At 33.7% G+C, this 13,125-nt stretch overlaps 1 protein-coding gene across 4 annotated transcripts in view; it reads left to right on the forward strand.

Moving 5' to 3' along the window:
* LOC108742287 (ras-responsive element-binding protein 1-like) overlaps positions 1 to 9,637 on the forward strand; it is a 24,734-nt gene extending 15,097 nt beyond the window's left edge. For 2 of the 4 annotated variants that reach the window (XM_018477445.1, XM_018477447.1), the window contains exons 2-3: positions 3,228 to 6,876; positions 6,943 to 9,637. In XM_018477445.1, coding sequence (XP_018332947.1) covers positions 3,242 to 6,876; positions 6,943 to 8,146 — 4,839 coding nt within the window. In that variant the 5' untranslated portion in view covers positions 3,228 to 3,241 and the 3' untranslated portion in view covers positions 8,147 to 9,637. Of the gene's footprint in view, positions 1 to 243; positions 1,156 to 3,045; positions 6,877 to 6,942 lie in introns of those variants that run through there. The other 2 variants (XM_018477446.1, XM_018477444.1) reach the window with 2 other exon arrangements.
* Positions 9,638 to 13,125: the final 3,488 nt, after the last annotated feature.

Consider the following 13,125-nt stretch of genomic DNA (forward strand, 5'->3'; position numbering starts at 1 on the left):
CATCAGTCAATTACTTTCTGGCTTGAACAGCATTTTTACCCTTTCTGTAGTAAAACAGTAAGATATGTCGAAAATGCTGCTTATCGCTCTCCATATTTAAAAGGGCACCAACCAAAAACTACTGCGTAGAATTCTACTGCGTAGAATTAATTGGAATTTTTCATACACAAGCCTTAAAGTATATAAAAATTATACGGCTTAAATGTGAAGTTGGGTGCAAAAGAATACAATTAAATCCTCTGTCGGGAAAAAACGAAATGACTTTCCGAACAACCCTATAGAATACGTTACATTTGTCACTGATCACCCACTTGGTCAATTCGCAAATCCCTAATAATAATGTTCGTATAGTTTATTTTGCGGGAAACTACCGGTGTTTATCTAGATTTACGATAACGATTTTACGCTAAGTTGGTACCTATGCAATGCTCAAGATAATGTTTCACTTCTTTTTTACAATCTCATCAGCGCTAATAAGGTTAAAAGAAACCATTTTTATCCTGCAGTTTCACAAGTGCATTGCGTATTACCTACTGTATTACACTACCTTTATTTATTATATGCTTATACCTACCACAGACGAAAGTAGAAGTAAATTAGTAGAAAAAAGACCTTTTAGAGGTGCCTCTAAAACACTTACCACCTTAAATTACCACAGAGTTTGTATCAGGTTCATATTTTTATCTCGTATAGATATTCGTAATTATTAGAGTTTGGAGAAATTTATTTCTGCACAGCGTATGGTGATTTAAAGCATCCAATCTACTCCAATTATTATTAGGTAAACATATTATGTGCACACGGTAAACCTGTGAACGATTTTTTAATTACCTTTAAAAGAAATCATTATACAGAGCAATTTCTCTTTAATTGGAAATAAACTGACTGACCACATTCATTCTAATACAGCTATAGTACATTACGTTTGACTCAAAAACCATCGGAGGAAATCCAGTGTTGCGGTTTCGGAAAGAAAATAAAGTTTGTGGTCCATAATCATCTCGTTTCCTTTCTCCGTTAATCTAACACTATTTGTAGCTCCATTGAGAAATGTGTTTTAGTTGGTTGTTGTACAATTTATAACTCGTTCCGATGGTGTTGTTAACGCGCGTGCCAAATAATTACATAAATACGAAAATTATGTCAACCTCATAGGTATGCTTTACAGTTTTATAATTTTTTGCCTTCCTACATTTTTTCGGAATCTTTTAATACCATATGTAGTAGCCAAAAAGTTAATGTTTTTATTGTTTCTTCAGAATTTTACTTAACTGAATTAGTGGAGATCGATGGTCTTATGTTTCTCTGTGTATTAGAAGACTTAAACTGTTAAAAAAAAAAGATTGAGTGTTGAGAAGATATGGAGTTCCCTTTGTTTTAATTAATTTGGATATTGTGACTCACACTTTACATTAACGTGATTTCGGGAATACCCGGCGCGGTCGCGAAGATGAGCCAGCTAACAAACACAATACAAAACAGATAGCATATGTAATTTATTAATATGATAACATGTAACCTAGACAAGTAACTAATAAAGGCAAGAATATGACAATGAAATCATCGTAACTAATCAATTTAGTGAAACAGCAATACGTCATCTCACAATAATTTAAAGGCCAAAGAAAATCCCCCAAAACTTAAACTAGCCGAACTGTCAAAATGTTTTGAACAAAGCGTAACACAGTCCTCAAAATCTTTAAATTGCATTATTATTTATATCGAAAAGTATATTCTTTTGATTCTCTGAAATAGATAAATAGACATATAATAGACCTACTATCGAGAAAACAGTTACTCCGTCAAAAAAGTAACAAAAAAGTATTTATATGCATCTGTTTCCGGTTTATAGCACTATTACGTATTTTAATAAAGCTATATGTGTATTGTAAAAGTACAAGTACTCTTCGCGATTCGACGCGCAAAATATCGGTATGCGGTAGGTACTTAATTCGTTATCGGTTCCGAAAGAAAACATTTCAAAGCGGTCCACCTGTTTTGCGAAAAGTCCTCAAAAGTACATTCCAAATAGACTTAGTGAAGTACGAACACGGGAAGATAATTGGTTTTCGGCATGAAGTCACTAGACGCCACTCGTAAATTGAAGTGATTAGTAAAGAGGCGCGCAAAATCTGGACCGCTTTCCTGTTTGGTTAAACCGCGTACAAAGAAATGCGATTTGGGTCATGCAGCGCAAACAAATCACAAAGGATTTTTATCACGAAAGACATACTTAAATATTTATTGGTGTCATTGAAAGGTTGAGTCTTATTACTCAGGTACACACACATACACACATGTACGTGTACATTTATGTAACAGTAATATCTACATATTGATATGTACTTACTTTATGTATGCCTTTATCTAAAATTGGAACGTTCGTATCGCTGGTAATGTATTTGTTCTTGTTATTCATCATCCTCTTCCACTACGGTAAAGAAACTGTCTTATCTTCCTATTTTGCTCCAGTTTCATTTCCTAGTTTGACACGTGCTAAATGTGGCCCATTTTAATATTACCTACACAATAAATTTCCCACACCGATAATCATTTTACGTAACAATCAGTCCGAAAATGCATTTTTGTGTCAAAAAACTTAATTCATCACTCGTTTAATTACGATAAGAAAGTGAAAACAGCATTCAAGGACTAATATGTAAAATAGGCATTTGACGTTTAGGTAACTATTTATACAGGCACTATAAACAATGTATAACGACGATATTTATTAAGTAGTGATTAATATATAGGTGGAATTCCCATTTTAACGAACTGTTCTGTTGAAAAATTGTTAAAATAGAATTTTCATCTATTCCAATATAATAATAATAATAAGCAACCATTTAGATAATTAAACTCTTTGCAGTAAAAATAAAATAGAAATGTATCTTAACAACACGAATGATGTATGTCTTCCTAAGATAATAGTTAATAATAAAATAATTTGACACTAGTAATTAGTACGAAATTGTCACTATCGGTAAATAATATCTAGAGCCGAAAGTAAGTAACTTCAACATTTGTTCAAATTAATATTTATTTCCGCAAGGTACCGACTCTTTACATGTTATAAGATAGACATAACTACATATATATTTTATGTAAGTGGAATAGTGTTTGTTGGTAATCACTTTTTAAGAAAAATAAGTACTTATCCATTAAGATTAAGATTCGTGTTAAAATTTTGCAAATGAATTACTTAGTTTTACTTATTTTTCCTCCAGATTCGGGGCATATAATGGACATTTCGTTACATCCAAATTTGTTGAATAAGGATCTTTTGTTAAATAAGAATAATCAAAGCGACTCGGGTATTCATTCTGCCACTGGAAATTCGTCATTAAGCGATGAAATTATGGACCAGTCGCAAAATTCCGACATAGAAAATCGCAGCGAAAGTAGCTCTCCCGAAAGAAAATACTTTTGTCCAATTTGCGAAACAGTTTTTACTTCTCAACATGAATTTACCCTGCACATTCGCTCTCACAATAACGAATCGGAACCGCAGGACTGCGAAAAGAACTACACTTGCCGCATATGCTTCAAAGTGCTAAGTTCGAGTAGCAGTTTAGATCGCCACAGTTTAATCCACAGTGGCGAAAGACCGTTTACGTGTAAATTTTGCGGAGACACGTTCACAACAAACGGAAACATGCATCGCCACATGAGGACTCATTCTCAACGAAACGACAGCTACGAATCGGACGCTAGCATAAGTAGCAACGATTCGAAAGGAATTGAATATAACAATAATAAAATCAGTAACAAAAGCGACAGTTTAAAAGACTCAACTGAAGACAACAATAACGAGAATAAACGTATATATAGCGAAGATAAATTCAGCAACCCCAAGCGAATATCCAGGGAAGAACCACAAGATCTCACAAATCGCAATCAATTGCAAAATTATCAATGTTCTGTATGCGAAAGGAACGACTTTACATCAATAAATGCACTCGAAATTCATTTGGAAGATAACCATAAGAATTGTTTAACAGTATGTAAACTATGTAACCAAAATTTTAAAAACAATAAACTGCTAAACTTTCACTATAAAATAGCACACCAAATAGAAGAGACTGAAAAAGTACCCTCCGTTGTTGGATTTAAAGATCTTACATTTGTCGACTTCTCTAGCGAAAAGTTTCCGTACATAGCCAAGTATGAATGCGAAAAAAATCTCCACAAGGCATCGAGTGGTCCGAAGTTTATTTGCAAAAATTGTGGTCGGGCTTTTCCTTGCGGCAACTCCCTTGAAATTCACAAAAAGGATTGCTTCGCTGGGCTGGATTTGTCGACAAACGGGAATAAAACTTTGACTCAAGTTCCAGAAGAAAAAGATGTAAAGAGAGCTGAATTCTTTGCGCGTTTAGATCTACACTCGAACTCTCCTAATAAAATAAAAACTGATATTCCACCGGAGACCATTGACGTAAAAGAAAAGCTGCAAAAGCATCTTTTGCAGTCTATCGAAGGAACTAAAGATCTTGCCGATATACAATCGATAATCTCTATGACAACGTGTGGAAGCCTTCTACAACATTTACAAACGAAAACAAGCGAAATCCCTCTTTTACCTTTATCAAATTCATTGGAGAGGAGATCTCACGAACTTCAAAAGCAAGAAAACGAGGAAGAATCGCAAGATGCATTTGCTGCAGAATTTCGAAAGATGAAATTAAGAGGGGAATTTCCTTGTCGACTGTGTACAGCAGTGTTTCCTAATCTACGTGCCCTCAAGGGTCATAACAGAGCTCATTTAAATAGCAATAATAATGGCACTTATCGGTGCAACATGTGCCCACATTCGTCCATTGATAAAGCGGCTCTTATTCGTCACATGAGAACTCATAATGGAGACAGACCTTACGAGTGTTCACTTTGCAATTACGCCTTCACAACCAAAGCAAACTGCGAAAGGCACCTGAGAAATAGGCATGCCAAGAGTACCAGAGAAGAAGTGAAAAAGTCGATCATATACCATCCTTCTGAAGATCCAAGTAACGACGAAATTACTAAAATGTTAACTCGAGAAGAAGCTAAGAAAGGTAATTGCAGTAATGATGTGGGAATTGCCGTCAACGATGCCAAAAGCAGCAGTAGTCCTAAGAGTTTCAGTACTCGCGATAGACATAATTTTATTTCGGAAAACTTTTCTTTTAATAATCGGATACCATCTAGTCATAGTTTACCCATAACAGCGAATTTTCTATCGTTGAAAAATAGTCTACAATTGAAACAGCTTAATGATGAAGGTGCGATTGCTACAAACGATGAAGTCTTACGAAGTTCCGCCGATATAAAAAATAAAAAGGAATTTTTGTCACCGTATCTTACGCATTCGTTGAAGTTTTCCCCTAAAATTGAAAACATTTCGACACCACAATCAACACCAAAATTGCAAGTGAAAAAATTGGAAACCCTTAAGGAAACCACCGTAGAGGGTAATCCGACGAATAATGTTGAGTGCAACCGAAACTACAATCTTGAGGAAGACGAATCGATAAATTACGTTCTGGACCTGAGTAAGAAGAAGAACTTAAAAGAAGAAGAAACTTCGAATAGTATGGAGGAGTTGCCGCAAGATTTAACAAAGAAATCTGAATCAGATGATAAACACAACGTCGGTGACATTTTAACGCAGCAATTACTTAAAAATGCCCCGAAAATAGACCCCCTGTATGCATCGCAACTTGCATTCTACAGGAATAGTTTTCATGGTTTGTCAAGTTTTCCGTATTGGCCATTGACTTGTAATCCCCTGCTTTTTTCATCGGTACAACCTCCAATTTTTCCTCAAAATCCACAAGATGTTAAAGACCGACTCCAGAGACTTCAGTTCTGCAGTGGCGGCATGATTATGGACAATTTTAAAGAAAGGCTGAAACACATGCAACACGTAGCAATACCAAATATTAACTCGCTTAATAGTCCAAATAAAAATGACCAAACCCCCGATATGAGCAAATCATCCGAATCCAGTATTTTAAATTCAAATTCTTCCGAAAATATGGACAAGCCTCCATTAAGTATCGGTTTGGAGCCTAACTATCCGGAAAGTATTTCCAACGTTCAAAGTCCAGTTTCTTCCCATCCTAAATCGGAAATTGTTCATTCGTCAAACTCGGTAAAAATGGTAATTAAAAATGGAATTCTAATGCCAAAACAAAAACAGAGACGGTATCGAACTGAAAGACCATTTTCATGCGAACACTGCTCTGCGAGGTTTACTCTTCGATCGAATATGGAGAGACATATAAAGCAACAACATCCCCAATTTTGGTCTCAACGACAGCGATCCAATTTGAATACATTAGGAAGGAAAGGTCAAACACAGAGCCCAAAAGACGGTCTATGTAACATTAACGTTCCGACGTATCATTTGCCAAAATCGTCCGAGCAACCCGAAAACAAAAGTCATAAGATTTCGGACAAAATAAAATACGCCATCTTGGCCCAACATCTAAAGTCAACTCAAGAAGCAAATCCATACTTGTTAGAAATGCAGACGAAGGAAGACGACGATGATTGTGAATTGATAATTGATGAAAACGATGACAGCGGCTTTAAAAATAGTAATAATGAACACAAGAGATCAGGAAAATTGCACGTAGATAATCGCCCTTCGCTAGGGGAAGATGAAAAATCCGGTCTTCTCCAAGACAATTCAAAGCCAGCATTTAAGAATGAAGACAGTCATGATTTGGTACCTGTTTCTCGTCTTCTTGACAATGCATCTCAACAGCCGTTCAAAGATTATTTTAATAGAGAGAATGAAGAACATGACGACGGAAATAGTGAGGAAGAGGAGGAAGGCTTGGTAGCTAGTAGCAGTACTAGCGAGGAAAATAATTCCGGAACTGATGAAAACAGGTAGATATTCCCAAAATATTATCGGTAGGTAATTGTACTTTTCAATTATATTTATTTTTGTTGCAGATCCGAATCTGAAAATAACGTAAACAGCCGTCAACCGCCAAAAAAAAAGTCCGCATATTCTTTAGCTCCAAACAGGGTAAGTTGCCCGTATTGCCAACGAAAGTTTCCTTGGACTTCCTCCTTAAGACGCCATATCCTCACTCACACTGGACAAAAACCTTTCAAATGTAGCCACTGTCCTCTCTTGTTTACTACAAAATCAAACTGTGACAGACACTTACTGCGTAAACATGGCAATTCTGCTACAACTATTACTAACGCCGCAGATAACAGTCAGACGCCTAATTATTTAATGCGAAATGTCCCCGAACGCCCCTTCAAATGTTCTAATTGTCCTAGCAGCACTTTTTCCACATATTCAAATCTAAAAAAGCATATCAACTGCAAACACTCGACACCTAGCTCTCAAAGTGACGACGCACATTCCCAGGTATCAACTGGTTATGAAGCGGGCAGTTCGGAAGATGAAAAACAGATGAGCAATGGAAATCAGACTGACTGGGACAAACAAGTTTCCCAAAACAGAATTAATGTTTCCAATGGAAGCGTAGAAATACAAAATTCTCATGTTCAAAACTCGGAATTGCCGTTCAAATGTCACTTGTGCGATAATTCTTTTGCCGAACGTCAAGACACTCTGGATCATATCAAAGAGAAACACGTTTCAGAATATGAGTTACTAATGTCAAAAAATGCTTTGGAAAGCCACCTGACAATGGAAGACAGCGCTCATCAGTACGAAGACGAAAACGAAGTGCGAGGAAAATTTCCCGATTATACTAATCGAAAGGTAATCTGTGCGTTTTGTATGCGTCGATTTTGGTCTGCAGAAGATTTACGACGACATATGAGAACTCACACTGGCGAAAGACCGTTTAGCTGTGACATTTGCCAAAGAAGATTTACATTAAAACATAGTATGTTAAGACATCGGAAAAAGCATAACGTCGCTTTCGAGAATGACACTCTGAACAGCGACGAAGATATCAATAATCCTGGTAGTAATTTATTACATGAAAAAATTACGAAACTAAACAGACTAAAATCTACAGAAAAAACTGACGATTCCGACGGAGCCGAAGGTAGCGATCTTATCAGTAATCTGTTGGGAATACGAGATCGATCGATTATTGATCAAGTACTGACTGCATCTGCTGACGATGCAGCCAAACTTTTGGGTGTGAAAAGCGGTGCTCCGGAATGAAAAATCTAGTGCTTTGATTAGAGTAATTGTAAATAGGTCAACTTAGCAGATAGAAAACGATTTATATATATATATATATATGTGTAAGAATATTTAATCTTTCTACCACTACCAAAGTTGTTAATGACTGTTCTGAAGGTAATTCTTGACGTTCGTTCGTAGGTATATTGTGCATGCTTGCAGTTGTAAGTATATTTATTGTAGTATCTTTGATCTAGTCATGGTCATCTATCGTTTAACTTTAGGTAGAAATGTACAGTTTAATTTTAAATCGTAGTAATGTAGGCGAACTTTGTGTCGAATGGTCTAATAGTTTGAATCCAAATTGCTGTAATTCTGACATTATATACTTACGATTAGTGTTAAGTTTTTGCGAAACTTGTTTATGATAAAATAAAGTTTTAAAACGCTTGTAACTATTTAAATTGAAGACTTGGTTTGTATTATCTAAATGAAATTTATGTTAAGCGTATTTATGTTGTTATTTTTTGTACTGTTTTAAATGTTATTTTAAAATTATTTTAATTAGAAAAGCAAATGGAGTGTTTGTTAGTAATCAAAAGTAAGATACCATGCTACTAACGTAAGTGCATATATCGACATATATTTATTTTCGAAAAATTCATTTTGGTGTTATTACTATTCTGGAATTTCTGTAATTATTATCACGTTTACTTTTGTTGAATTCTTTTTTTAGAGATGTAAAAATAGGCGTATATGTACTTGTCTATTATTTCTCCATACTGTAGTAATTTTTCGACAGGATTGTACATTTTAATAAAAGCATTACGGTCTAGAAAACCAAATATTAAATTTATAAAGGTAGAGATTTAATTAATAGGTGTTCGTTTAGTTTTAAAGATGGTGAAAATATGCTATGTATCTATCTATACTTACCGTGTAGGCGAGTAAGAACGTACTGTACCATAAAATAATAGAAAACTTATAAATCCTTGCGGAAGTATATTTAATTTAAGCAATATGCATATAGGTATTAGTGCTATTTAAAATTATTGTTATTATTGATGAAACGTAGTTAATATTATAATAAATTAACGCTTAAATGCACGGAATAGTAATAGAATAGTAAAGGTTTTGTCTGCTATCTACAATAGTTTTTACGCACCATTATCGAGAAAAGAAAAATGAATTTATTGATTTGTATTATGTTACAAGCACACATTCGTTGTTGTTTTAAGATGCACTTGATTTTAGTGTTTACTGCATTTATCACACATTCACGCTGTGTCTTAACCAATTAGAAAAAAATTAATTAATAGCAGAAAACGTTTTTGCATCTGAAGGTTGTGAATATAAGTTAGATTTATAATAACGATGCAGTAATTGCAACTGTATTTTTATGTGCTTTATGCACGCTACCTACGTATATATATATCGATATATTGTATGTAAATTAATTATTTGTTATATTGCCATATTTCTGTAGTTACTACTTCCTTAATTAGTTTTCAATAAATTATGCTCAATTAATTTATATTGAGTAAAATTACTTGCGTAAAGGATTTAAGAAACACTGTTATATACCACTTATCATCATCATATAGAGCTACATATGCACCCCCACTCCTTCCACTCCTGAGTCAGTCTTCCCATTTTTCGAAAATTACAACCCCGTCACCCAACATACATATCTCTAATTGACCCTTCATGCCATAGGGGATGCCCTATCTCTCTCTCGTAGCGTCCTCTGTTGTTAATATGATCAAAACATGTGTATATTTCAAATAGTTATTCTAGAAATTAGGGGTGACTCTCTTTTACTTCAGCTACTTACCACTACCACAATATTCTTTATTATTCTGCTGTTTAATTGAACTTATTTATTAGTAAACAAGAATATCGACAATAGCTGTATTTATTTTACAAATTGAAAACAGAAATTTATATTATAATCACTTGAAAATTTCTCTTCCTTTATATCTGGTAGCCTCTTATAAATAACCGTTTATTCTTTTTAGCGTCAAACTATTAATAAATTATTTCATTATCCATACATATTAGTAGTAAATCTGTACAGATATTATTTAAATAATTTTATTTCAATTTCTTAAATTTGAGTGAATCAACCCCATTGTAATAAATTGAAGTATTATTTTTCGGCACTAATGACTCATTAGGGAAAACACTTCTATATTTACCATTTATTAAATTTATATTTATTAAGGTCTACATTAATATACCTTGATAATTTTAATTGACAAGGGTCATCATGGGATTATTTAAAATTAATTATTTTGCAGAATTAAGTGTACTATTTCACAATCTGAGCACGAATGGCAACTCATTGGGTTTACTTGGCTCCTACCTAAACAACAAATAATCTATTATATGTATCCTTCTTTTTGAACCCCATTTGATGGTGTATCCTTTTTTGTCATTAGAAATATTCTGCAGTTAATCCTTACAGGATTCAAAATGATATATTAATTATGCTCATATGCTGCACGTTACTATACTCTTCGGTACAATGGGTTGCCTGTATGAAAGGAGACCTATTATTGAATTAAAAATTGATTATTCTATACGAAGCAAAGATATTAATTATGCTCATATGCTGCACGTTACTATACCTTTCGGTACGATGGGTTGCCTGTATGAAAGGAGACCTATTATTGAATTAAAAATTGATTATTCTATACGAAGCAAAGATATTAATTATGCTCATATGCTGCACGTTACTATACTTTTCGGTACGATGGGTTGCCTGTATGAAAGGAGACCTATTATTGAATTAAAAATTGATTATTCTATACGAAGCAAAGATATTAATTATGCTCATATGCTGCACGTTACTATACTTTTCGGTACGATGGGTTGCCTGTATGAAAGGAGACCTATTATTGAATTAAAAATTGATTATTCTATACGAAGCAAAGATATTAATTATGCTCATATGCTGCACGTTACTATACTTTTCGGTACGATGGGTTGCCTGTATGAAAGGAGACCTATTATTGAATTAAAAATTGATTATTCTATACGAAGCAAAGATATTAATTATGCTCATATGCTGCACGTTACTATACTTTTCGGTACGATGGGTTGCCTGTATGAAAGGAGACCTATTATTGAATTAAAAATTGATTATTCTATACGAAGCAAAGATATTAATTATGCTCATATGCTGCACGTTACTATACTTTTCGGTACGATGGGTTGCCTGTATGAAAGGAGACCTATTATTGAATTAAAAATTGATTATTCTATACGAAGCAAAGATATTAATTATGCTCATATGCTGCACGTTACTATACTTTTCGGTACGATGGGTTGCCTGTATGAAAGGAGACCTATTATTGAATTAAAAATTGATTATTCTATACGAAGCAAAGATATTAATTATGCTCATATGCTGCACGTTACTATACTTTTCGGTACGATGGGTTGCCTGTATGAAAGGAGACCTATTATTGAATTAAAAATTGATTATTCTATACGAAGCAAAGATATTAATTATGCTCATATGCTGCACGTTACTATACTTTTCGGTACGATGGGTTGCCTGTATGAAAGGAGACCTATTATTGAATTAAAAATTGATTATTCTATACGAAGCAAAGATATTAATTATGCTCATATGCTGCACGTTACTATACTTTTCGGTACGATGGGTTGCCTGTATGAAAGGAGACCTATTATTGAATTAAAAATTGATTATTCTATACGAAGCAAAGATATTAATTATGCTCATATGCTGCACGTTACTATACTTTTCGGTACGATGGGTTGCCTGTATGAAAGGAGACCTATTATTGAATTAAAAATTGATTATTCTATACGAAGCAAAGATATTAATTATGCTCATATGCTGCACGTTACTATACTTTTCGGTACGATGGGTTGCCTGTATGAAAGGAGACCTATTATTGAATTAAAAATTGATTATTCTATACGAAGCAAAGATATTAATTATGCTCATATGCTGCACGTTACTATACTTTTCGGTACGATGGGTTGCCTGTATGAAAGGAGACCTATTATTGAATTAAAAATTGATTATTCTATACGAAGCAAAGATATTAATTATGCTCATATGCTGCACGTTACTATACTTTTCGGTACGATGGGTTGCCTGTATGAAAGGAGACCTATTATTGAATTAAAAATTGATTATTCTATACGAAGCAAAGATATTAATTATGCTCATATGCTGCACGTTACTATACTTTTCGGTACGATGGGTTGCCTGTATGAAAGGAGACCTATTATTGAATTAAAAATTGATTATTCTATACGAAGCAAAGATATTAATTATGCTCATATGCTGCACGTTACTATACTTTTCGGTACGATGGGTTGCCTGTATGAAAGGAGACCTATTATTGAATTTNCCTTATAAAATTCTATTATATTTGCTCTTTTTTTCTAAGACTCAGACTAATTTCAAATTGAACTGCGCATTTTCATACGCCGATTGTACTTCGAAAATTTTCCGTACGTTCGCTCGTCAATAGCGCCAATACATGTTTACAGAATCAACTGGAAAATTCCACATTAGCTAATTAATGTTGGTTGTCCGTGTATTGTTATTATTGCTAATTGTAACTGTTTGGAAAGTAAAATATTGAGTGAAATAAGTGAAAAAACATTACATTTTCTTACAATTATGTGAACGGTTCGTTATAAGGAAATTTTATTAATAAAGACAAAATTAACGAGAAACTGTGTCCATGGATAATTCTTGTGCACTGTTTTGGTTAATATGGAGCTTTCTATATTGGATAATTCATGGTGAACAATACTTAATTTATGGTGAGTTTTTCACATTTAAATATGTCTCTAATTTTCGAATTAAGATGAATTTTAAAAGGTTTTCCTCGTCGAGGACTTATTTCAATAATTTCAGCAGTTTTGAGTATTTAGGATTAAATCAACTTTAATCTGCAGATACCTAATTTTCTATATTAATTTTAGTATATCTTTTAATCAGAGATTATTTTTAAAATTATATATAAATA

The sequence above is a fragment of the Agrilus planipennis genome, unplaced genomic scaffold (genome assembly GCF_000699045.2).
Source record: "Agrilus planipennis isolate EAB-ADULT unplaced genomic scaffold, Apla_2.0 scaffold223, whole genome shotgun sequence".
In the NCBI taxonomy this organism is placed as follows: Eukaryota; Metazoa; Arthropoda; class Insecta; order Coleoptera; family Buprestidae; genus Agrilus; species Agrilus planipennis.